The 26,530-nt window shown below is 39.6% G+C and overlaps 1 protein-coding gene across 7 annotated transcripts in view; it reads left to right on the forward strand.

Moving 5' to 3' along the window:
* STAG1 (stromal antigen 1) overlaps positions 1 to 26,530 on the forward strand; it is a 338,918-nt gene that overhangs the window by 83,178 nt on the left and 229,210 nt on the right. For 5 of the 7 annotated variants that reach the window (XM_036332484.1, XM_036332482.1, XM_036332487.1 and 2 more), the window contains one exon: positions 19,940 to 20,051. In XM_036332484.1, coding sequence (XP_036188377.1) covers positions 20,023 to 20,051 — 29 coding nt within the window. In that variant the 5' untranslated portion in view covers positions 19,940 to 20,022. Of the gene's footprint in view, positions 1 to 13,450; positions 13,534 to 14,554; positions 14,690 to 19,939; positions 20,052 to 26,530 lie in introns of those variants that run through there. The other 2 variants (XM_036332485.1, XM_036332483.1) reach the window with 2 other exon arrangements.

Consider the following 26,530-nt stretch of genomic DNA (forward strand, 5'->3'; position numbering starts at 1 on the left):
AGTAGCTTTGTAATTAGTTTGCTTATATTTAGGCTTTAATTCCTCTAGTCTTTCCTACATCCAGCCTCAAATTAATATTTATGAAATACTAGTGTCCCAGTGCATGGATTTGTGCACATTGAAAGGAAATTAATTAGAAGAAATATTTTAATACCACAATTTGCGTCTTGCTAATGAAAAAAAAAAAGGATTCTACCGAGTCTCCTATCTACCTACTCTAGGACTTCTGTGAGGATCAAATGAGATGAGGCACAGGAAAATGCTTCGTAAACATTTGGATAAACTGTAAAATGTTTGCACCTGGCTATAAAGCAAGTCTGGTTTCTGGGCTGAAGAAACTCAAAGAAGGCTAGTCACTAGGGAGAGGAAGCTGGGCATTGCTATGTGATGTCATTACCCGGCACCCACAGCAACCGTAGCTGGGCTGGGCTGTGGGCCGCATTTTGTGCCATGGGGTCTTGGCAGTATTGGCTGCAGTTTGGAGGGGTGTCACTCCGGGGTGGTGGCAGGGCCTTGTGTCCCACTTGGGGGAAGCCGAGTGTTGGTTTGTCAGTGTCAGGTCCATGGTGCCGTTTATTTTTAAATGGCCAGTGTGCGTCATGGCAGCTCCTGTGCTGAGCGTCTACCCCCTGGTGGTCAGTGCGCGTAATAGCTACCGGTTGGATGGATGGACACTTAGCCTTTTATATATATAGATAGCTTCTTTGGATAAAGTCTTAACTTTCCTGAACTGACACTGAAGGCCTTTCACAATTTGGCTAGGTTCTAGGTATATGTAAATGCAGGTATATATGTTTGTAACTTTATAGTAATTTATTCCTGTCGTATAGGTCTATACAAATATATTTTTAAAAAATCTTATAGTTCTTATTGTCTATTAATACTTGTTTTATAGTAAGTACAGAGAAACAAAAGTAAGGAATAAAAGTTGTCCATAAATTCACTCTTCAGAGATAATCATTAGTCAAGTCTTTTAAAATGAACTTCAGAAGAGTTGACTATTTTTATATTTATCCTGTGTATGTTTTGATAAGTTTATATACATAACTTTTTAATTTTTGTATTGCTATTATGAACTTCAGAATCTTTATTTTCTATTCAGTTTTTTTTAATGAACCATTTTTCTAAATTTTATTGCCTACCTTGTTAAGTGTTTATTTACTCTAACTTGAATCTTTTAATATAACAATTAAAACGGTGCATAGACTATTTCAGGGAAGAAATAGTATGAGCAAAGACATGAAGATGTGAAACAGAAAGTGTTTGCAAGTAGTTTGATACCACCAGTGACATATAAAATATCAGGGAGAGATTGGAGGTGAGGCTAGGGAGAAGCTAGATCATTAAGAATTTTTGCTTCTGCCCTAACCGGTTTGGCTCAGTAGATAGAGAGAGCGTCGGCCTGTGGACTGAAAGGTCCCAGGTTCGATTCTGGTCAAGGGCACGTATACCTTGGTTGCAAAAGGTTGTGAGCACATCCCCAGTAGGAGGTGTGCAGGAGGCAGCTGATCGATGTTTCTCTCTCATCGATGTTTCTAACTCTATCCCTCTCTCTTCCTCTCTGTAAAAAATCAATAAAATATATATTAAAAAAAAAAGAATTTTTGCTTCTGTGCTTAGGAATTTGAATTTTATCCTAGAAGTAACAGGGATCTGATGTGATTAAATTAACATTTCAAATACACCAGCCTGGCTATAGGATGGGGGAGGATTGCATTGAGGGAAGCAAGAAGACTAAGGAACTATTGAGATTCATGGGGACAGTGGGAGCCTTTATTAAAGGAAGTGTGAGTAGAATTAGAATGGAGCATTTTACTTGTGCATTTTACTATTAAAATGGGCAAGATTTTAAGGGGGAATCAAGGCTGATCTCAGGGTTTCTGATTTTCCAGCTTGGGTGACAAGATGATTCTATTAGGTGAGGTGGATGATTTGGAGGAAAAACAAAATTTTAAGATTTAATTTTATTAAATCAGTTTCTTTTTCAAAAGACAGGGAAGTGGGGCACTATTGAGAAGGGAAACTCAATTTATGATAGGAATGCCATGACTAAACACAATTTTCTAGCTAAGAAATTGTATATTGGAAGCAGTAATAAAATCAGATCTGAAATAAAGATTTTAGAGCCATCAGGTACTTTAAAAATTAGCAACAACAGCCCTAGCCGGTTTTGCTCAGTGGATAGAGCGCCTGTGTGGACTGAAGGGCCCCAGGTTTGATTCCGGTCCAGGGCACGTACCTTGGTTGCACGCTTGATCCCTGATCCTTTGGTTGGGGCTTGTCCAGGAGTCAACAAGTCCATGTGTCTCTCACATCAATGTTTCTCTCTCTCTGTCTCTCCCCTTTCCTTCCACTTACTCTAAAAATCAATGGAAAAAATATCCTCAGGTGAGGATTAACAAAAATAAAATTAAAAAATTAGCAACTTTTAAAACTGCCTAACATGCCTAAAAGTTGTATCACAACCCATTGGTTAAAGCAGTTTACTGTTACATGAAGACAAGGATTGGGGAATGGTTTTGAAGCTTCTGGGAGAGGAATACTCCCCCAACCGGCTGTTGCAGTGACTTCTGTGGTTGTTAAAAACCATGGTCTTGCTGAAACCGGTTTGGCTCAGTGGATAGAGCGTTGGCCTGCGGACTGAAGGGTCCCAGGTTCGATTCCGGTCAAGGGCATGTACCTGGGTTGCGGGAACATCCCCAGTAGGAGATGTGCAGGAGGCAGCTGATCGATGTTTCTCTCTCATCCATGTTTCTAACTCTCTATCTCTCTCCCTTCCTCTCTGTAAAATATCAATAAAATATATTAAAAAAACAAAACAAAAAAAGCCATGGTCTAGTTGAAAGGGATACTATAATGTAGAGATCTGTGTTTTTTATTATTATGAGCTTATTAAGGAAAATTCCAAGCATAAACAAAAGTAGATGCATTTGTATAGTGAACCTCTATATAACTATTTCCCATCTTCAACATTTATAAGCTCATAGCTAATTTTGTTTCATCTGTACACCTCAAATCCTTTATTCATTTGAAGCAATTCCCTGATACATAATTTCATCTATAAATATATATATTTTTTAATTAACTTTTAGAGACAGAGGGAGGGAGAGAGAAAGAGAGAGATACAAAGAGTGATGCGAGAGAAACTATTGGCTGCCTCCTGCATGCCCGCTACTGGAGATGGAGCCCACAACCCAGACATGTGCCCTAACCTGAATGGAACTGGCGTCCTTTCAGTACTTCACGGGATAATGCCCAGCCACCTGAGCCACACCGGCCAGGGTTCATCTGTAACTTAGTGTGTATCTATAAAATATAATAACTTTATGAATTATTAAGTCCTCAATAATTTATAACATCATAGAATATTTCCTAGTGTGTTTTTTAAAAAGTATATTTTATTGATTTTTTCACAGAGAGGAAGGGAGAGGGATAGAGAAAGTTAGAAACATTGATGAGAGAGAAACATCGATCAGCTGCCTCCTGCACACCCCCTATTGGGGATGTGCCCGCAACCAAGGTACATGCCCTTGACCAGAATCGAACTGGGGACCCTTCAGTCCACAGGCCGACACTCTATCCACTGAGCCAAACCAGCTAGGGCACCTAGTGTGTTTTTAAAAAAAAAAATAATTTTAGCAAAGAATTAGGGCTAAAATAATATATATTTTTTATACTAGAGGAGGGAATGAGATGCGAGGTGGCAACAGTGAATATAAGTTACTTTTCTAGGAAGAAAAACAGGAAGTGTGGTACCTAGTGAAGATAGTGGCTATAGTTTTTATGTTTTAAGTGATAGACGGGGCACTTGAGTGGTTTGTAGATTTAGGGAAAGCACTAGTAGAGAATGAAATATGGTCCAAGGATGGACCAAGAGAAAGGACACTTTATTTTCTGAGGTAATATTGAAGGACAAAGAATAAGTGAGGGAGAGGCAAAACATTGAGTAGATAGTTCATAACTATTGACCTCTTTGTTTGTTTAAATGAAGTTCAAGGAGGATGGAAGTTGGCTGTACAAAGGGTTTTTGATTAGTGAAAATTTAGAATACTTGTTGAAGACAATGGGAGAGGGAGCCCAGCATAAATAACAAATAAAAAGATTACTTTAGTGGGATTAATATTCTACCTGAAATTGGATAGAGTGGTATCAATTTTCATGTCTCTGTGATCCTTTAACAGTATAAAAACTTGGATGTTTAAGAGAAGATAGTTTGTGTAATTATTTTAGGCTTAGACTTTTGCATGACACGTCTTGCAGAATGACCAGTGATAAATAAGTGTTGGTGAGGAAGTAGTTTAGGATCATTCATGTGTAGATGAACTAAGGAGATGATAAAAGGACAGATAGACAGTGTAAGGAGTAAGTTTTAAGCTGTGATTGAGGAGCAAATACAAGGATAGTTTGGGCAGGAGAGAGCTGTGAATATTGGAAGATTAGGTTAGATTGGCTGTGAAAATTGGTACATTCCAAAAGCTGTGTGTGAAGGTCTGTGGAATTGAAAGGTTCAGTCATCTTGAGACTTGGGTTTTAGATAGACATTGCCCATGATGGTAGGGCTTATGGTAGGGCCAGAATCTGACCAAGGTGCAAACATCTTCAGCAAATGTGACGAGCAGGGGTAGGTGGTCAGGAAGTGAGTAGATAACTCTGGTGAGTGATATTAGAAGGTGGTGTACAGATGGAGGATGGGAATGAATAATGGTTTAGGGGAGAGAGTGGGTAATTAAGAGAATTCAGAGCATGGGAGAATATTTGTCCTAGTGTTCCTGATAGCATAGATGTTTCTATGTGAAGATGTCCCAGACCTTGGCCTTAACATTATGCTCAAAATAGTAATGTAGAAATATAAAACAAGGCATTTTGTAAATAGGTGCCATGTATGGCATGGGTGGTACTATTCTAGGAAACTTTGAAAGAAAAGATCACTTCATTCTGTGACTCTGACATTGGAAATGTCAAGAGATTACAGAAATGCATGAACAGGGATGATCTATAATAAAAGTGTAATATGTTAATTAGACCAGACATCCTTCCGGACAACCTTCTGGATGAAGCTGGGGCTGCGAGGGAAGCCTGGGTCCCGGGTGCCTGCCAGCGGCCGGAGGGAAGCCTGGGTCCCGGCTGTCGGAGGGAAAAATTTCGTGTATTGGGCCTCTAGTGGTGGTATAGGTGAACTGGAGTTGTGGAGTGGAGCACTGGCAATTGGGGCTGAAGACATTGAAACTTACCATCCTATCTAATAAAAGAGAAACATGGTAACTGGCGTACGACCGCTACCCTTCCCATTGGCTAATCAGGGCGATTTGCAAATTAACTGCCAGCCATGATGGCGGCCTGCAGCCAGGCAGCTTGAAACTAACATGAGGCTTGCTTGCTTCAGTGACGGAGGACTCCAACGTTCCCCGCCTGCCGCTGCAGGCCTCTGAGCTGGCAGTTTGAAACATAGTTACAAAAATAGAAGCTAAACAAAACCCCAGAAACCAGGTTTCAGCTAGCCGGGATCTCAGACCTGGAATTGATACAGAGTTTCGATTGTAGAACCTAAACAAACCAGATACCTGCTTTCAGGAGCGGAGGCCTAAGAGCTGGAGCCTCAGAGCTAAAGCTGGCTCAGAATAAAAAAAAAAAGAAAAGAAAAAAAGGAGCAGTTGGGAGCATCAGTCCCAGCCTGAAAACTGCCCTCAGCCCCTCACCCAGACTGGCCAGGCACCCCAGTGGGGACCCCCACCCTGAAGGGTGTGTGACCAGCTACAAACAGCCATCATCCCCCTCATCCAGGCTGGCCAGGCACCCCAGTGGAGACCCCCACCCTGATCCGGGACACCCTTCAGGGCAAACCAGCCAGCCCCCACCCATGCACCAGGCCTCTATTCTATATAGTAAAAGGGTAATATGCCTCCCAGCACCGGGATCAGCGGAGCCGTGAGGTCTCCCGGTACCGGGATCAGCATGACAGGGGGCAGAGCCCAAACCCCCTGATCGCCCTGTGGCTCTGTGTGTGACAGGGGGCGGGGCCACAACCTCCCTATCGGCCCTGCTCTGTGCCTGATAGGGGGGAGCTCCCCAACCTCCTGATCACCCTGCGGCTCTGTGTGACAGGGTGCGGCGCCCCAACACCCCCACCCCACGGGCCCTGCTCTGTATGTGACGGGGTAGAGGCATAACCTCTCCATCGGCCCTGCCCTGAGTGTGACAGTGGCGGCGCCCCAACCCCTGATCGGCCCTGCTCTGTGAGTGATAGAGGGCAGCGCCCCAACCCCCTGATGGGCCCTGCTCTGTGCATGACAGGGGGGAGCTCCCCAACCCCCTGATGGGCCCTGCTCTGTGCGTGACGGGGGAGCTCCCCAACCCCCTGATCGGCCCTGCTCTGTGTGTGACAGGGGGCAGCGCCCCAACCCCCTGATTGGCCCTGCTCTGTGCATGACAGGGGGGAGCTCCCCAACCCCCTGATGGGCCCTGCTCTGTGCGTGACGGGGGAGCTCCCCAACCCCCTGATCGGCCCTGCTCTGTGTGTGACAGGGGGCAGCGCCCCAACCCCCTGATTGGCCCTGCTCTGTGCATGACGGGGTGGCGCCGCAACCTCCCCATCGACCCTGCCTTGAGTGTGACGGGGGGCGGTGCCCCAACCCCCCAATCGGCCCTACCCTGAGCGTGACTGAGGGTGGCATCTCAACCTCCCGATCCGCCCTGCTCTGTGCATGACAGGGGGCGGCGCCCCAATTCCACAATCGGCCCTGCTCTGAGCCCGACCAGGGGCTGCACCTAGGGATTAGGCCCGCCCTCTGCCACCCGGGAGCAGGCCTAAGCCAGCAGGTCGTTATCTCCCGAGGGGTCCCAGACTGCGAGAGGGCACAGACCGGGCCAAGGTACCCCCCCTCCCCCCCCGAGTTCACAAATTTTTGTGCTCCGGGCCTCTAGTTTTACTATAATAGAGCATGGGGGTATGGGTAGCAGAAGAAAGATAGTAGGTTATTACCCCCAAATCCCACCTTTATGTGTTTAGCCTTTTCACCAGATTTTCCCAGCTGAAACGTACCTCTCATAAGAATATCCCTTATACCCCTTTGGGAGTGAAAATATAAAAGGTGTAGCTCTGAGCAGTGAAATCAAGGGAAACTTTAGTATAATTTATGTTTGCCATTCATATGCTTAAGTGTTTTGTCCTAGTCACTTCATAAATGGAATCACTCATATTCTACAGATTTTAGTTAATAGAGGTTTTGTTGTAGTCTCCAGAATACCTAATGTTTAAAAAGAGCACATGACAGAAATACTGCAGGTTTGTAAGAATTGAGACATAAGGCCGAAACCGGTTTGGCTCAGTGGATAGAGCGTCGGCTTGCGGACTGAAAGGTCCCAGGTTCGATTCCGGTCAAGGGCATGTACCTGGGTTGCGGGCACATCCCCAGTAGGAGATGTGCAGGAGGCAGCTGATCGATGTTCCTCTCTCATCGATGTTTCTAACTCTCTATCTCTCTCCCTTCCTCTCTGTAAAAAATCAATAAAATATATTTAAAAAGAAAAAAAAGAATTGAGACATAAGAAATGAGTTTAGCAAACTAGTAATCCTATATTATAAAAGGCTAATGTGCAAATTGTCCCCTCAACTGGGAGTTTGACCAGGGGTCCTGCCCGCCAACCTCCTGTGGCCCCTCCCCCCTGCCAGCCCATCCAATCAGCCCCCATCAGGGAGAGCTGGCCAGACCCCACCATGCATGAATTCGTGCACCGGGCCTCTAGTTAAATATATAGTCTGAAACCAGATCAAGGTGTTAAACTATATTAAACTGCAACAATGATAATATTTTAGAAATTTGTACTCAGTACAATAGTTATTGCACTTTCACTAATTCCCAGAATCACTACCTTCAATGGTAGTGATTGAAGGACTTTATCACCTAATGAGGATGGCATTAGGGAACACTAGAGACATAAGAGAAACCTGATTAGAGGCATCACTGGAATATATTTAATCAAGATGATTGCCTAGGGCAGCTGGCAAGCATGGTGTTCCAGTAAGCAGTGATGAAATGGTATGGTTATGATTGTTCCAAGACTTACACATACACTTTATGGAACTTTCTGCTCCACCCCACATTACATAGTCAGTGGATTCTGAAAAGCCTTCTATTGAGGGAATACTGTAGACTGTTTTTCAATTTCTGTTAAAGTTTTATTCCCCTCAAGTTAATTTTTTCCTAATTATGGAACACAGTATTTATTAAACAGTAAAAATACAACTATTTAAGTTGTACTTTTTTATTATAAAAAATGGTACTTTGTTATGGCAGCCCTAGGAAACTACAATGAAAGAGCCTTGGAAATGCAAAGTACAAACATAAATGATGAAAGAACAATTGCTCCCAATTGTTGTAGCCTGTGGCTTTTAACATTTAGTAATTTTCTTCACGGGATTGAACATTTGTGGCATTTTGAGGCATGTGGACGGATCACGAAAATTCTTGTGTTTTCTGTTATTACACAGTGTTTTACAAAGTATCATACTTTAAAAAGACATTAGCTTGTAAGAACATGTAATAAATAACTTCAAAATGCAATGGGTATTTAATTTTAAAGCAGGCCTTTAACATTTATGTAAAATGTTTCTGTACTCATTCAATAGAAACTTATCTGGCCACTGGGTAAAGCTAGCAATAAAACTACTCGTCCGCATTGTGTTAAGATATCATTGCTTTTATCACATGATGTTTTTTCCCCTGTAAGGATTTTTTGAAATTCCACTTATTGCACAATTTACAGTCCCATGGAACTCCATGGGATATGCAAATAATTTTGTTTAAGTGTAATTTTATCATAATTGAGTTACAATAGTTATCATAATCTCAGTCTTCAAGAGGTATAGATTATGTTGGGTATGGGGAGCAGAGAGAGTATCTACATAGCACTGATGATGCCCAGTATTAAGAATAAAGAAATATTTTGAACCCTGGGGAGAAACTGTGACGAACATTTGACAAAATACTTCACCTGTCTTTTCCTTTATGTTCTTGGTTCTTTTAATGAGTTGTATTGTAGTGTACAGTTTGGGAATTAGTTCAGATTCTTCTCCTGAACTAATTTTAGTCTTCAATAAAGTTTCAAAAATAATACAGAGGTTTTCCTCTGTACTCTTCATTAGCTTACCCAGATGCTGATATCTTACATACATACATAGCACAGTTAGAAAAAGCAGAAATTAACTGATATCATACTAGTAACTAATATGCAGACCGTATTCAAATTTCATCAATTGTCCCACTGATGTTCGCTTTCTGATCCAGTGTCCAATTTAGGATTACACATTACATTTAGTTGTCGTGTCTCTCCTCTAACATGGCACAGTTCCTGAGCCTTTTTTTCTTTTTAAATATATTTTTTTATTGTTGACGAGAGGCTCAGTGCGTGAAATTCATGCGCGTGTGTGGGGGGGGGGCGGGGGGGGGGTCTCTCAGCCCAGCCTGCTCTCTCTTGCAATCTGGGCTCCCTTGGGTAGGGTCCGTAGGCCTGGCCGGCGATCAGGGCCTATTGGGACTTTCCTTCCCCTGGCTGCTGGCAGCTGGCTTCGCCCCCACCACTGCCACTGCTTGCCATCTGTGTGGCGCTGTACTACCCCCCCCCCCCCCCCAAGCCTGCCTGCCACCGGTTGCCTCCCTCTGCAGGTGACAGACGGGTGCAATTGCTTGTCTGGCCTGGGCCTCCCTCTGTGGGACGATTGCTGGCCGGTTCTGCACACATGCCTCAGTGCTGCCTGCCGGGTAGCCTGGGCCTCCCTCTTTTTTCTTTTTTTAAATATATATTTTTATTGATTCCAGAGAGGAAGGGAGAGGGAGGGAGATAGAAACAACAATGATGAGAGAGAATGATTGATCGGCTGCGTCCTGCAAGCTCTCTACTGGGGTTCGAGCCCACAACATGGGCATGTGCCCTTGACCAGAATCGAACCCAGGACCCTTCAGTCTGCAGGCTGACGCTCTATCCATTGAGCCAAAGCAACTAGGGCATGGGCCTCCCTCTTTGAGGCAATTGATCATGGGGCTCCACAATCAGTTGCCCAGCAGAGGGAGGCCCCACCCACCCGCTGTAGCGCCGCCAGCCAAGGTAGCCTGAGCCCTCCTCTTTGGGGGATCGATCTTGCGGGGCTCTGCCATCGACTGCCCAGCAGAGGGAGGCCCAGCCCACCTGGCTGGGGCTCCACGATCGATCATAGTGCAGAGGGTGGCCGGGGCCTCCCTCTGCGGTGCAATCGTGGGGTGATGGCAGGGCCCCCTGACCAATCGCATCACATCTGCCTTGGTTGGCCTGGCACCAGTGCATGTCATAGGTGGTCGTCTGGAAGATCGTCTGGATGGCCATTCTGCTGTTTGGTTGATTTGCGTATTATGTTTTTATTATTATAGATAGCATCACAGATATCTCCTGTTTACCCCCACCCTTTACCCTCCTCCTCCTCAGCTTCTCCCCCCCACCCCCCCGCCCCAGGTCTTCACCACCCTATTGCCTGTGTTCATGGACTATGCATATCTTCTATATATATAAAAGGCTAATATGCAAAGTGTCCCCTTGGGAGTTTGACCAGGAGTTCATTTGCTTGCTATGACGTGCACTGACCACAAGGGAGTGGTGCGGAACAAAGGAAGGCCCCGGCCGGCAGCCGGCAGCCAGAGAAGGGAGGCCCCGGCCATCAGCCGGCAGCTGGGGAAGGGAGGCCCTGGCCAGTAGCCGGAAGGCCCCGATCAGCCCTGATCACCATGCAGGCCTAGGGACCCTACCCATGGAATTTCATGCACCAGGCCTCTAGTAAGTATATAACTTCTTTGGTTTATCTGTTCTTGACCCTTCAACCCCACATCGAGGTATGCCAGCCTGTTCCATACCTCTGTGCTTTGGGTCTTATTTTGTTGGTCAATTCATTTTGTTCATTAGATTGCACAAATAAGTGAGATCATGTGATATTTGTCTTCCTCTGGTTGGCATATTTCACTTAGCATAATATTTTCCAGGTCCATCCATGCTGTCCCAAAGGGTAAGAGATCCCTCTTTTTTACAGCTGCATAGTGTTCCATAGTGTAAATGTCCCATAGCTTTTTTATCCATTCATATACTAAGGGGCACTTGGGCTGTTTCCAGATTTTAGCTATTGTAAAAAACGCTGCTATGAACATAGGGTTGCATATATTCTTTCTGATTGGTTTTGGGGATTTTAGGATATATTCCCAGAAGTGGGATCGCTTGATCAAATGGAAGTTCCATTTTTTATTTTTTGAGGAAACTGTTTTCCATAGTGGCTGCACCAATCTGCATTCCCACCAGCAGTGAACTAGTGTTCCCTTTTTTTCCACATCCTTGCCAGCATTTGTTTTTTGTTGATTTTTTGGTGATAGCCATTCTGACAGGTGTGAGGTGATATCTTTGTGGTTTTAATTTGCATTTCTCTGATGATTAGTGACTTTGAGCATGTTTTCATATGTCTCTTGGCCATTTGTATGTCCTCTTTGGAGAAATGTCTTTTTAGGTCTTCTGCCCATTTTTTAATTTGATTGTCTTCCTTTTGTTGAGTTGTATGAGTACTTTAAATGTTTTGGATGTTAACCCCTTATCAGATATATCATTGGCAAATATGTTCTTCCATACAGTGGATTCCTTTTTCATTTTGATGGTGGTTTCTTTTATTGTACAGAAGCTTTTTATTTTGATGTAGTGCCATTTGTTTATTTTCTCCATAGTTTCCTTTGCCTTAGGAGATGTATCTGTAAACATATTGCTACGTGAGATGTCCGAGATTTTATTGCCTATGTTCTCTAAGATTTTTATGGTTTCATGCCTTACATTTAAGTCTTTTATCTATCTTGAGTTTATTCTTGTGAATGGTGTAAGTTGATGGTCTAATTTCATCTTTTTGCATGTGTCTGTCTAGTTTTCCCATCACCATTTGTTGAAGAGACTGTCTTTACTCCATTGTATGTTCTTGCCTCCTATGTCAAGTATTAATTGACCGTAATGATGTGGATCAATTTCTGGGGTCTCTGTTCTGATCCAGTGGTCTATATGCCTTCTCTTGTGCCAGTACCAAGCTGTTTTGGTTATAGTGGCTTTATAGTATAGTTTGATATCTGGTAGCATGATCACTCCTACTTTATTCTTCTTTCTCAAGATTGCTGCTGTCTTTTATAACCTTGACTCTTTTTAAGAATATTAGCCAGATATTTTGAATGTCCCTCAGTTTGAGTTTATGTGATTATCCTTGTGATTAAATTCAGGTTTTTCTTTTTCTTTTTTTTTTTTTCGCAAGAATATACACAACTGAAGTTCTACCCTTCTTTGTTCATCATACCAGGAGGCTTCTGTTGATATGTCTCTTTATTAGTGGTGTTAACTATGACTTCTTCATTAAGGGAGATTTTTGCCAGGTTTTTCCACTGTAATATTACTATTTTCCTCTTTTTAATTAATTAGTTATAAAAGAACTTTTGCTAAACTAGTCCAAAAAGTACTGAGCCACTATACTTTTATATCTTTTTTTTCTGTTTTGGACCACACTCTTTAAAGTTTACATAGTCATAAGGATTTGTTAAGAACCCATATCTTCCTGATCAAGGTTCCATAGAATTTGTTTATTCACTGCTTCATCAAACTTAATAGGTATATATTCTTCACTTAAGAAGCGTAAAGTCCACCTATCATGGATTCTATACTTTTTCTGTCTTGCTGAAATTTTAAGTTCCTTAAGAGCAGGCATTTATTACTAGATTTTAAATACCAGTTGGAGGTATGGAATGGTTGGCACCAAAAGAAGATGGTGTTGGCTTTTTAACTTTGTGTGTGTGTCTCTCCCTCCCCCCATCCCCACCTCCCCCGTGAAACTAAGCATATAGAAAACCATTTTAGAATATCTCTTGGAGACTTAAATTGGAGATTTATCCCTAGCCCAGAGAACAGAAATGTGCACAATACAGTGAGAAAGGTTTTTAATATTGTTCATGTTTCAAAATTAGAATTAGTATTGTGGATTTAGTTTTGCAAAGTAATATTTTATAAACAGTTAATAAAATATGGAGAAAGTGTATGGAAAGATAGTTAAGCTTTAGCTATAAATTATGGGTGACATGTTAATCTTTTTTTCTGCAAAGCTTTATTTAATGGATTAATATAATTCACACATACTTTAAGGGAATTGAAAAAAAAAGGTTGGCCTTCAGTGATGTTTTCTTCATCATATTAAAATGAAAAAATGTATTTTTGTTAAATTTCACAAATTTTTCTTAGGACGGTGGTAAAGTAATGGTTGTTGTTTCCACACTTTTGAAATAATTTTTATATGAAAATCGTAGTGCTATATAATTTAATTATTCATAAGGTGTTTTTTTAAAGCATTTTCCCATAAGTATTTTTATTTTTTCGAAACTTTTTAACAGTAGATGTTTATTTGCTTTAGGTAAAGGTCATACTTTGAAATATTTTTATTGTTCCCTGTGTGCAGTTATAAATGGGTGATATACATGAAGCTATTACAGTTCTTATTTGTATGAGTAGGTATGTTCATTAGGAAAATATCTAAAAGGATGTCATTTTTAGTGGGGAGAGGTTAAGTGGTGGTGGTGGTGGTTGAATTATGGAAAATATGTAATTTTTATTTATTATTTTTTAAAATATATTTTTATTGATTTCAGAGAGGAAGGGAGAGGGAGAGATAGAAACATCAATGATGAGAGAAAATCATTGATCGGCTGCCTCCTGCATGCCCCCTACTGGGGATCAAGCCCGCAACCTGGGCATGTGCCCTTGACCTGGTACCCTTCAGTCTGCAGGCTGATGCTCTATCCACTGAGCCAAACCAGCTAGGGCGAAAATCCGTGATTTTTAAAAATTACAATGCAGTTTTCATATAAAGCAAATGAAAACATAAATTCCGGTACTTTTGATAGGCAAGTCTGTCAGTTTTCTATTTGCAAGTATTCTCTCAAATATTTAGTGCAGGGTTATTTAATATAGGCAACTTAATTTCCTTGGGGTTCCTTTTTACTTGTTAGTTATTTTAAAAACTGATGGCATTTTAAATGCTTTTTAAATTTAGAACACACCAATCAATAACATTTATTTGTGATCAGTGAATTATATGATTTAATATGGTATTGATTTAATATGGTATAAGAATAGTTTGGAGGGCTCTATATTTAAATAAATTTATTTAAATTAAAAATTTTATCTTAAAATGGTAATGAACACAACTGTAATCCTTTTTTTTTAGTTGGATTAATAATAGAGCTATGAATGAATATCTTGACTCTGCCACAGATCCATATATTAAATCCCTGCAGTCTTTGAACTTTCATTATTGTTTCCAACCTGTTCTAGTCTTGATAAAGTACTTTATATTCAGTTCTTTTCTCTTGGTTCCACTTTGGGTTTATAATTTTACTGTTGTTTATTAGACTTGTTATTTTGCATATGACTTTTGATTCTGATCCTTCATCAATGCTCTGGTTTGGATATGTCCAATTGATACTCTTAGATTTTTCTCCCTTTTTTCACATAGTGCAGCTGCCCTACCTTAGGTGGACACTGACACACAATGTATATATTACCAGGAAGCAGTATTTTTCTCCAGAGAGAAACCAGGGATGGAGCTTTTTTTAGCTTCAGTGTTTTACAGATTTCCAGAAATGAAAAGTTGTATTTAAATTAAAAGGTAAATTATATAACAGTTATGTAATTGCATAATTAGAAATTATGGTGATAAGATCCTATGCACAATAGCATTAAAAACAAACTTACTGTTGAATTAGCTATTTACCACTTTATTAATGTTAACTAGTGGCAATGTATGTCTTTCTTTTTAGACTTGCTAATTTTTCTGCCACTTTTGGGTGCCAGGTACTAGACAATTTGTTAGGAACAGAAAGGGAAGACAGTTCTTTCTAAAAGATCATGTGGCAATTGCTGTGAACTTACAACGGTTCTAAAAATTCAGTTTATTGTTCACTCTGTGTGGTTCAGTGGTTGAGCGTCAAGAGGTACATTTGATTCCCGGTCAGGGCACATATCTGAGTTGTGGGCTCGATCCCCAGTAGGGAGCGTGCAGGAGGCAGCTGGTCAATGTTTCTAACTCTCTATTCCTCTCCCTCTCTCTCTCAAAACAAATAAAACCATATATATTTTTTAAAAGTCAACATAGAGTAGTCAAAAGGGAACTGAATGAAATTTATTACAGTTTGCCGAGTAATATATGCATGCACACAATATATTGCAAAAGTATTGAGTTGTGTTCGTGTACAAGGTAGAATGAAAACTTATAGACGTGAGACCTAATTCTACCTAGATTTCAGAAAGGTTGGAGATTTCCAGTTTGTTTCAGGAAGAGTCAGGTATGGGGCATGAGCTAGTATGTACACATCAGAAAAGCAGAAGAGAGTTGGTTTTGTACAGGAAATAATCACTTTGGTATTAGAGTAATGGGAAAGGAATAGTGAAAGATGAGATTACTGGAGAGCATTAAGGTTCTAGGTGCCATTTCATGATGTTGGAGTTTATAAGAAGATAAAATTAAGAGAGTAGTGTTAGTAAGGAAAATTGTGACTAGATATGAAGATAATATGGAGGCAGCATTTGGGGAAAGCTTGAATGTGTTTATCGTGGAATTGTATTTTCAGAGGTTAGTGTGTAAAGTTTCGGGAGAGATTGATCAATACAAAAAACGTAAAGCTCTCTTCATCTGAGAGTCATTTGGCTTGTCATTTTTCTTTAGACCGTGGACAGTCATCTGTGTTGTGGGATGGCATCCTATATAATAAAAGGCTAATATGCATATTGTCCCCTTGACCAGGAGTTCGACTGGGAGTTCAACCAGAAGTTTGACCAGGGCACGGGGCCAGCCCGCCACCCACCCTCGGCCCCTCCCCCTGGCCGGCAGACCCCACCCATGCATGAATTTGTGTACCGGGCCTCTAGTAAATATATAAAAGCAGAGGATGCAAAATTGAACATGAGGAGAACTCAGTTAACAAACTAACCAAATTTAGCAGTGTTTTATTTAAAAGATAAACAGTTGAGGATTGCATTCTTACTGTGACTCACGCTGGTGAAGGGAGAAGATGGCAGGCCAAGCAGGTATTAGGATGTGAGATAAAGGAATAGGATTTACCAAAATGGAGGACTGTTAAATTTCGAAAAGCCTTCATAAATGATCTTATATACACATGCCATCCCACAACACAGATGAATGTCCACGGTCTAAAGAAAAATGACAAGCCAAATGACTCTCAGATGAAGAGAGCTTTACATTTTTTTTCCCTGTTAATGGGCCATACTTTTCTGTTTCTTCATATGCTCATGATTTTTTGTTTTTATTGTTAAAAATTGGACACTTTGAATATTATAATGTGGTAACTAGACACTGATTCTTTCCTCTTCCCAGGGTTTATTCTTGTTACCTCTTAAGGACTGCAGTCATCTGTTTAGTGACATTTCCAAACTATTTTTGCAAAGACTAATCCTTGTCATGTATAATAAATGAAATTTTATCTCCATCATAAGCAATGATCTCCCGAGCCAGTGGTAGTCAAAAGGAAAAAATGTTATCTCTTGGTGTTTGCATACTGTTACTTAGCTGAGGTATTCCTTCAAAGGTTAGCTAAGTAGTCTTGATCTTTACCTTGTGATTTCACACAGCCCAAAAATCAACTAGAGTTGAAAGCTTATGCTCCTCTCAGTTTTTCTCTAAGTATACATCCATCTGTGGGCTTGCATATAGTACTCTGGATTTCCTGGTGTACAGATAGCCCTTTAAAGCTCTTATTTCTCACATTATCTTCCTTCTCAGCCTCCTTATTTCAAGGCTTTTCATATGTTCTGCCATTTGTCCCATCCACTGTCTCTTGCTTCAGGCAGCTACTTGTAGTGTCTGTATTAAAAATTTTTTTGAAAGATGACAGCTGGGAAGCCCTTCAAAACACACAGTTTCAATTTTTTTAGAATACTATGATCCATGTTTTTCTTTTTGGCACCAGCAAGCTGTACCAGGAACTTGGACTGATATTCCTATGGTCACCATTGAGCTGGGGAGGGTGGGTGGTAGACAGATAAGCTAAATGCCTATAATACTTTCTTAGACGATTTCATAGATTCTTTTAAAAATATGTTTTTATTGATTTTTAGAGAGAGGAAAGGAGAGAGAGCAAGCAAGAAACACTGATGTGAAAAATAAATGTTGCCGGAACCGGTTTGGCTCAGTGGATAGAGCGTCGGCCTGCGGACTGAAAGGTCCCAGGTTCGATTCCGGTCAAGGGCATGTACCTGGGTTGCGGGCACATCCCCAGTGGGAGATGTGTAGGAGGCAGCTGATCGATGTTTCTAACTCTCTATCTCTCTCCCTTCCTCTCTGTAAAAAAATCAATAAAATATATTTAAAAAAAAAAAAGAAAAATAAATGTTGATCGGCCGGCTCCCACTTGTACCCCAACTGGGGATGTGCCTTGACCAGGAATCAAACAGGCAACCTTTCAGTGCATGGGACGATGCTCAACCAACTGAGCCACACTGGCCAGGGCTAATAGACTCTTTTTTTTGGTTAAAAACTCCTTTATTTACATTTTTATTAGATCCCTTAAAGTTGATTTTTGTCCATAAATGTTGTTTTTGTCTTGATTTTTTTTCCAGCCTAAGAATTGCTTCATTGAAGGGCTTATTCTTGGAGCTGCCTATTTCTCCATTTTTCATGACATCACTCTTTTATTTCATTTTTGAAAGATTATTATCATTGAGTATATAATTTAGGGGTCACTTTGTTTCTTCTCAGCACTGTAAGGATATTATTCCATGTCTTTCAGCTTACATCGTTTCCAATGAAAAGTCTGATGAAGAATTTTATTTTTTTAACTTCCTTTTGAATTTTCTCTTAAGTTTTGGTTTTTAGCAATATTTATATTTTAAAGTATTTATTCTGCTTATGAATCTATTTATCTGTGTTTTAATATCTTAAATTATTTTTGACAAATTCTCCTCTATTTCATCAAATATTTTTTCTGTCCTGTACATTCTTTTTCTGGAATTCCAGTTGAACCTATGTTAATCCATTTGTACATCTTGTCCTGTCTTAGATACTCTGTTTTGTCCTACTTCCCCTGCTACTTTTTAAAAATAGATTTTATTTTTGAAAATATATTTTTATTGATTTCAGAGATGAAGGGAGAGGGAGGGGGAGATAGAAACATCAATGATGAGAAAGGCTCATTAATTGGTTCCCCCTGCACCACCCGCACCGGGAATGGAGCCTGCAACCCAGGCATGTGCCCTGACCAGGAATCATTCCGTGACCTCCTGGTTCTTAGGTCGATGATCAACCACGGAGCCACACTGGTCGGCTTAGGGTTTACTCCTGATGTTGTACATTCTATGGGTTTTAACAAATACATGACATATATCTGTGTCCACCATTGCAGTTTTATACAGAATAGTTTCACTGCCCTAAAAATCCTCTGTGTTTACCTATTCATCCCTCTCTTCCTGGAACTCCTGACAACCATGCATCCTTTTGCTATCTCCATAGTTTTGCCATTTTCAGAATGCCATATAGTTGGAATTACATGGTATTTAGCAGTTTCAGATTGGCTTCTTTTCCTTAGTAATAAGCATTGGAGCTTTTTCATGTCTTTTCATGACTTGATACCTCATTTCTTTTTAGTGCCAAATAATATTTCATTTTCTGCTTATAGCACAGTTTATTTATTCATTTACCTCCTAAAGAACATCTTGGTTGCTTCCATGATTTGGCAATTTTGAATAAAGCCGCTATGAACATATTCATGCAAACTTTGGTGTGGGCATAAGTTTTCACTTCATTTGGGTAAATACCAAGGAGTATGATTACTGGTGGTATTGATTGATTGTAGTCCATATAGTTGAGATTTTAATTTCATAATAATTTTTCTTTTCAAATGACCTAAATAGACATTTTTCTAAAGAAGACATGCAAATAACCAACAGGTACATGAAAAACTATTCAACATCACTAATCATCAGGGAAATGCAAGTAAAAAAACACTACCACCTTACACTTGTTAAGATATCCATTATCAAAAAGACAAGAGAAAAATGCTCTGAAGACATGGAGAAAAGGAACCCCTTGTACACTGTTGGTAGGAACGTAAACTGGAAAAAACAGTATTGAGATTTCTCAAATAATGAAAAGTAAAAATACTATATGATTTGGCAGTCCCACTTCTGGGTATATTTTCAAAGGAAACAAAATCATTATCCCAAAGAGATATTTGTACTCCATGTTAATAGCAGCATTATTCACAAATTGCCAAAGTATGGAAATAACCTAAGTGCCTGTCTATAGATGAATGAGTAAAGAAAATGTGTGTGTGCACCTGCATTTATATGCACAGATATAAACACAGAAAAATATTTCTGTGTTTTTAAATAAAGGAAATTCTGTCATTTGACAACATGGATGATACTGGAGGACATTATGCTAAATGAAAGAAGCCACTCAAAGAAAGACAAATACCACATGGTATCATATATATGTGAAATCCCGGGGGGAAAGAGGGCAGTAGACCTCTTAGAAACAGAGTGAAAAAGTGATTGCTAGGGACCATGGACTGGGGGAAATAGGGAGAGGTTGGTGCAAATATACAAACTTTTACTTATAGGTGAATAAGATCTGACAATCTAATGTATAACATGGTGTCTGTAGTTAATAACATTTTATCGTATAATTGAAATTTGCCTAAAGAGTAGAACTTAAATGATCTCACACAAAATAACGGTAAATATGGGAGGTGATGGATGTGTTAATTAACTTGTGGCGAAGCCCTTCACAATATACATCTATATCCAGTAATCACATTGTACATTGTATATTTTAAACATCTTAACAGTTTTGTCAATTATACTTCAATAAAACTGGAAAAATATATTTTTTTTTTATTAACAGGATTGCCTTTGAGGTTATTTTTAAAGTTTTGAGTTGTACAGCACTTGATTCTTTTGCTCCATTGTGGAAAGATCTCTCCAGCAATGATTACTTCGGAGTTACCAGTGTTACAGTAAGTATTGTAATTTTCTTATTTTTTAAAATGTGTATAACATTTTTCTATATCAAAATGTTCTCTTTTATGAGACATATCAAATATGTTCTCTGATATATTTAGATAGTCAGGCAATATGTTTGAATTCAAAGAACAATTAGAGTGCATAATTACCATATCCATCCTTGGCCCATGGTATTATAATGTCAATATGTTCTGTGGTATTGAACAAAAAATAAAGTGTTAATTTAAAAAGAACCATATTCATTCCTTTATAGATTGTTTATGATTTCTCTTGTGCTACAAGTTGTGATAGAGAATAGATTGCTTGTAAACCATATATATTTTGTTTGGCTATTTACAGAAAATGTTTGTAGACCTTTATTCTGTATCACAGTTTCTCCATCATACCTCCCACCTCCGGTTTGTTTTCCCTGAGATTGAGATTCTTAGTCTATTCTGGTTGCCAGAAGTAATCTGAAGGACATACCAGTTGGCATTTCTGGTAACATCTCATTAGATTTTTTGGAGTTACAGGACCAATCTAGAATTGAGTCTAATTTTTGGATTTTCTTGGAAATGTGATCATTGTAATGGCAGATACTTTTCCTTTCATAGGTTTCATCAAGGTGCTAATTAGGAATATGTATACTATGATCTTATGTGATAACAGTTTAGATACAATGAAAGGAGTCAACAGTTTACACAATTATACACACACACACACACACACACATACACTAGAGGCCCGGTGCAAAAGTCTGGGAGCCCTTGGGAAATGTCCGACTGACAGCTTAGTGCTGCTGCAGAGGCAGGAGAGGCTCCCGCCACTGTCGCTATGCTTGCCAGCCATGAGCCCGGCTCAGGGCTTCTGACTGAGTGGCCCTCCCCCTGTGGAAGCACACTGATCACAAGGGGGCAGCCTCCTGCATTGAGCATCTGCCCCCTGGTAGTCAGTGCGTGTCATAGCAGCTGGGTCGTTCCACTGTTCAGTCAATTTGCATATTAGCCTTTTATTATATAGGATGTTTATCGTCCCAGTTTATTTGTTTTATATTTTAGTGCAAAAGACTTCTTTAATTTTTATTTTTTAATTGAATTTATTGGGGTGACATTGGTTAGTAAAATTATATAGGTTTCAGGTGTACAAATCTATAATACATCCAGTTTATTTATATACTTTTTTTCCAAGAGATTATAGTTGGCTTTCCATTGGTCTCCTGGCTCTCTGTTTTTCCTTCAGAGCTCTAAGACAAAGAAGCTGTCCAAACTACTTTACCTGCTTGAAAAACCATCAATACTTGTCCTCCTTTCCTCCAAATATCAGAGATACAATTTAAGCTTTTTCTAGTTACTTACCTCAAGCTTCTTTATTCACCCTTTACTCAAACATAATACCAATTTCTGTAATGTAGGCACTAGAAAGGTCACTGTAGTGAGTGACCTCATTATTTCTTGGCTTACTTAAATATTACAATTATCAATGAATTTGTCATCATAGTGTTGCTTACTATTAGGCATTGTCAAATACTATGAATTGCCATATATATTCCACCACATAATGCTGTACCAGGAAGTATGCTAGATTTTAGGGAGAAAGAGTATGTAAAAGAGAATCAGTCCTTGCCCTAGCTGGGTGGCTCAGTTGTACTGTCATTGGTACACCAAAAAGGTTTCAGTTCTATTCTCGGTTAGGGCACATACTTAGGTCACAGGTTAGATCCTCTGTCTGAGTGCATACGGGAGGCAGATGATCCATGTTCCTCTCTCACATTGATATTTCTCCCTTTCTCCCTACCTTCTCTCTCCCTCCCTTCCTCTCTCTCTAAAATAAAAACGAAACCAAAACATATCCTTGGGTGAGGATAAAAAAAAAAGAAGACTTGAGTCCTTGTTGGCATGAAGCTTATTATAGATAGATACTAATCAAATAACCACAAATACAGATCTAAATGCCTTCAGTGCTTTGAAGGTAAATTAGAGGATTTTATGAGAATTTTAACACATGCCTTGATTTAGTCGACTTTTAAAAAAATACATATTTTTTATTAATTTCAGAGAGGATGGGACAGGGAGAGAGAGATAGAAACATCAATGATGAGAGCATATCATTGATTGTCTCCTGCACACCCCACAGTGGGGATCAAGCTCACAACCTGAGGATGTGCCATGATCTGATTCATAGGTTGATGCTCAACCACTGAGCCATGTCGGCTGGGCAAGTCAACTTTTCTAAGGGTGAGATAGTTCACGTGATAGTAAGTGGAGTGAGGGTTTGGTGAAAGAATAGATCAGTATATAAATTCAAGACTGAAGGAATGGCATGTGCAAAGACCCTGAAAAAGGAGGAGTTTTGGTATGTTTGAGGGACTGAAATAAAGCTGGGTTTTGTTTGTTTCCTTCCCACCCCCACTCCCCAGTTTGGGAATAAGAATGACATGAGATAAGGCTTGTGACTAGAGTGGGGCTATATCATACAAGAATCTGCTAAATCATATTAAGATTTGGAGTCTTTCTTCCTAGGAATAGTAGGAAACCACTGTAGAGTTTTTAAGCATGGAAGAGAACTAACAAGACATACCTAGAAAAATCATTCTTAGTGCAGTATAGTGATTAAATTGTAAGGGGCAACAATAGAAGCAAGAAGACTCAACAGGAGGAGGATGTTGCAGTATCCAGGCCAGAGATGTTGACAACTTGAACTAAAGTCATTACAGTGGAACTAGAGAGAGGTAGATAGAATTTTAAAGAGTTTTAGGGAGGAAAAAAAATCATCTATACTAATAAAAGGGTAATATGCTAATTAGACCAGATAGACCGGACGTCCTTTTGGATAAAGCCATGGTGGCAGGGGCTGAGGCAGAGGTGGTTAAGGGTGATGAGGCAGACAGGTGAGCAGTTAGGAGCCAGCGGTCCTGGATTGCGAGAGGGATGTCCAACTGCCGGCAGTCAGACATCCCCCGAGGGGTCCCGGATTAGAGAGGATGCAGGCCGGGCTGAGGGACACCCCCTCCCCCATGCACAAGTTTCGTGCACCAGGCCTGTAGTCCTATATAATAAAAGCCTAATATGCTAAGTGTCCGACTGTTCATTCAACCATTCGACCAGTTGCTATGACACGCACTGACCACCAGGGGGCAGACGTTCTGACCGGTTGGTTAGCTTGCTGCTGGGGTCCAGCCAATTGGGACTGGGCGAGACGGGCTATCGCTAGACATGCCCTGGAGCCTTCCCACTGTCCCTCCCCAGCCCCGATCTTGCACCGGTGGGGGCCCTCAGCCTGACCTGTGCCTTCTTGCAATCTGGGACCCCTTGGGGGATGTCAGAGAGTCGGTTTCGGCCCTATCCCCACAGGCCATGTCGAGGGACCCCACTGTGCATGGGTCCTCTAGTTTTTATAATAATTGATCTGATTTTTCCATTCTCTTAATGTTCAATAGTCTTATAAAAGTGAACATTAGCTATTTACAGGGTTTGTGTAGAGCAGTTGGTTGAACTTCAAATTAGCATACCCTTCACACCCAGCATTCTATTGTGTCTATCCTAGAGAGATATTTACTGGTATATAGTAAGAGTTAATGTACAAGGAAAGTTGTTTCAGCTCTATTTGTAATAGTACAAAACTAGACACAATCTAAGTGCTTTTGATAGTGAAGTAGTTAAAATAAATTTCATATATATTATGGAGTTACTACTATTCAGGAATTCTACGTATTTGTATGGAAATTCCTATTTAAAATTTTTAAAATTGAAATATAGATATTTTATATTTTTATATGTAAAAACAAACATTTATTGAAAAGTATTGATCAAACTTAATGTTATTCTGCATGTTGGAATTCAGAGTTAGTGTGGTGAAGTGAAACTCTTCTTTGTATTCTTTTTTTTTTTTAAATATATTTTATTGATTTTTTACAGAGAGGAAGGGAGAGAGATAGAGAGTTAGAAACATCGATGAGAGAGAAACATCGATCAGCTGCCTCCTGCACATCTCCCACTGGGGATATGCCTGCAACCAAGGTACATGCCCTTGACCGGAATCGAACCCAGGACCTTTCAGTCTGCAGGCTGACACTCTATCCACTGAGCCAAACCGGTTAGGGCTCTTCTTCGTATTCTTATATCTTCTCTATTACTTGACATTAAAAAATTTATGTAGTATATATTCTCATCAACATTCCTACACATACTAATTGGAGTGTATTAGCTTATTTGTTGGTAATAGCATTCACCTTTAGAGCTGATGTAATTGGCAGAATTAGAAAACAAATAGTACTTTTCTCTTTTGTCAGTAAACTCTTGTTCAAGGATAAATTAGTTTCACTAATGGGTCACATATTATAACCTGGAACCAACCAGATCCTGTAGTTGCCAGGAGATTTTTTTAAAAAAATATATTTTATTGATTTTTTTACAGAGAGGACGGGAGAGGGATAGAGAATTAGAAACATTGATGAGAGAGAAACATCAATCAGCTGCTTCCTGCATGCCTCCCACTGGGGATATGCCTGCAACCAGGATACATGCCTTTGACCGGAATTGAACCTGGGACCCTTGAATCCCCAGGCTGATGCTCTGTCCACTGAGCCAAACCGGCTAGCGCAACCAGGAGATTTTTATAAGCATCAAAAGTGGGTTCTGTTTACACAAGAGAAATACAAAACATAAAATTTGCATTCTAGTATCCTGACATGGAGATAGAAAATTGAAGTTTACCTTGATAGCTAAGTGGACTCTGCCACTTAACTAGGTGTGTATTTATGGACAAGATATCAGGTTTTCATATCTTTTGTTTCCTCATCTAGAATTGGGAAAAAGTATGTTTTTTTTTACAAAGTTTATGTGCATGATTTATATAAACTGGCACACAGTATATGCTGAGTATAGTCTATTTGAACTGTAATGAGGAGAAAATATAATATGATTTATTGTCCTTTAGAAGAGATGAGTAAGATCAACTAGATCAGGAACTAACAAACTACTGCTAGTGACTCAGATGCCTGTTTTTAAGTATTATTGGACAATGGCTATTCATTTATGTATTGTCCTTGGCCACATTCATGCTATGGTGCCAGAGTTGAGTAGTAGACATAAAGATGTGGAGACCCCCCTCCCCCAAGACTAAAATATTTACAGTATAGTTTTTTAAGAAAATGTTTGGTGACCCCTGAATTAGATCAATATTATTTATAGTTTTTGGTACTAGATTATCTTTGAAGATTTGCAAGTAGGGAGGTAACATGCTATAAGAATGTTACTGGTAGCATTGTACAGAATGGCTTGGACAAGGGAATTAGGAGAAGCAGGGAAATGAGATTAATTCAGGGAGTGGTGATTATAGGTAATCATGGAAAGAATGAGAGACAGAATTTTTATACTGAGGACAACTTAAGAGGATTTGTTAGCCGATGGCTCAAGGAAGATTGATGTGATTCTAATAATTTGAGTAAGACAGGATAGTGGTGTGGTGACAGTAATAAATTTTATGACAACTTAAAGCACATGCATGCATTAATTTAATAAATTAGGTAATTAGTGGTATGGCCATGAGCATAGAGCTAGAAATAAATCAGTATTGAACATAGTTTTACATGTGGTATTTGGTGAACTTGAGGTAGAATTCAAAAAAGCATGTTACACATGCAGTTAAAAATTTTGAGCAACAGATGGTCAAGACTATTGACAATATATAGTTACTGATGTAGAATTTAGTGAATAAGTTTTTGTTCAGATTATCCATACCTTTTCAGCACCATGCTGGAGCCAACTTATATTGGCCTGGAGGGCTAAATATTTAATTTCTAGGAATTTTCTGACCCTGATTGAATATAACATAGCTATTTAAAAAAGTTAAATCATATAAACTTAAAATTAAATAATATTATAAATAAAAGTAATAATAGTCAAAACTCTTCACTTCCTAATTACATAGTATTTTCTGCTCTTTAATTTTTTATTTACATCTATTCTATCTATATGGTGAAAATACTTTTTAGTGGTGTACTATTACTGTTCATTACTTCCCACTTCTGGTGATGTCAATTTTGTAGTTTGAAATTGGCTGTGGTGGAAATACATTATGAAAATCAGTTAATTGTCTGTGGTGGGAATACTTACATTATGAAAATCAGTAAATATTGTAAATCAGGGCTCAATATATTGTTTTATAAATTGGTTATAGATTCATTAAAGTGATAAATTAACAATGAGATTAAACTTGTATCAAGTCTATAGCCATTACATTATGAGAGCACAAAAAATTGAAGCAGTCCAGTATTTGAGATTTGTTATCCAATTCAGTGAAGAAGTTGTTTATACCACTGTACAATGATTTAAGTTCCAACAAATGTCTTTTTCATTTCACTTGCATTTCATTCATTCAAGTGAACAAAGGTATAAACCATCTTTCATGTCAAAACCCTATTTGTTTTTCACTTGCAACCTTAGGTTAGTTATGAATACAGGACTTTGGCAAAATTATCGAAATCATTTTATGT

The sequence above is a fragment of the Myotis myotis genome, unplaced genomic scaffold (assembly GCF_014108235.1).
Source record: "Myotis myotis isolate mMyoMyo1 unplaced genomic scaffold, mMyoMyo1.p scaffold_m19_p_13, whole genome shotgun sequence".
In the NCBI taxonomy this organism is placed as follows: domain Eukaryota; kingdom Metazoa; phylum Chordata; class Mammalia; order Chiroptera; family Vespertilionidae; genus Myotis; species Myotis myotis.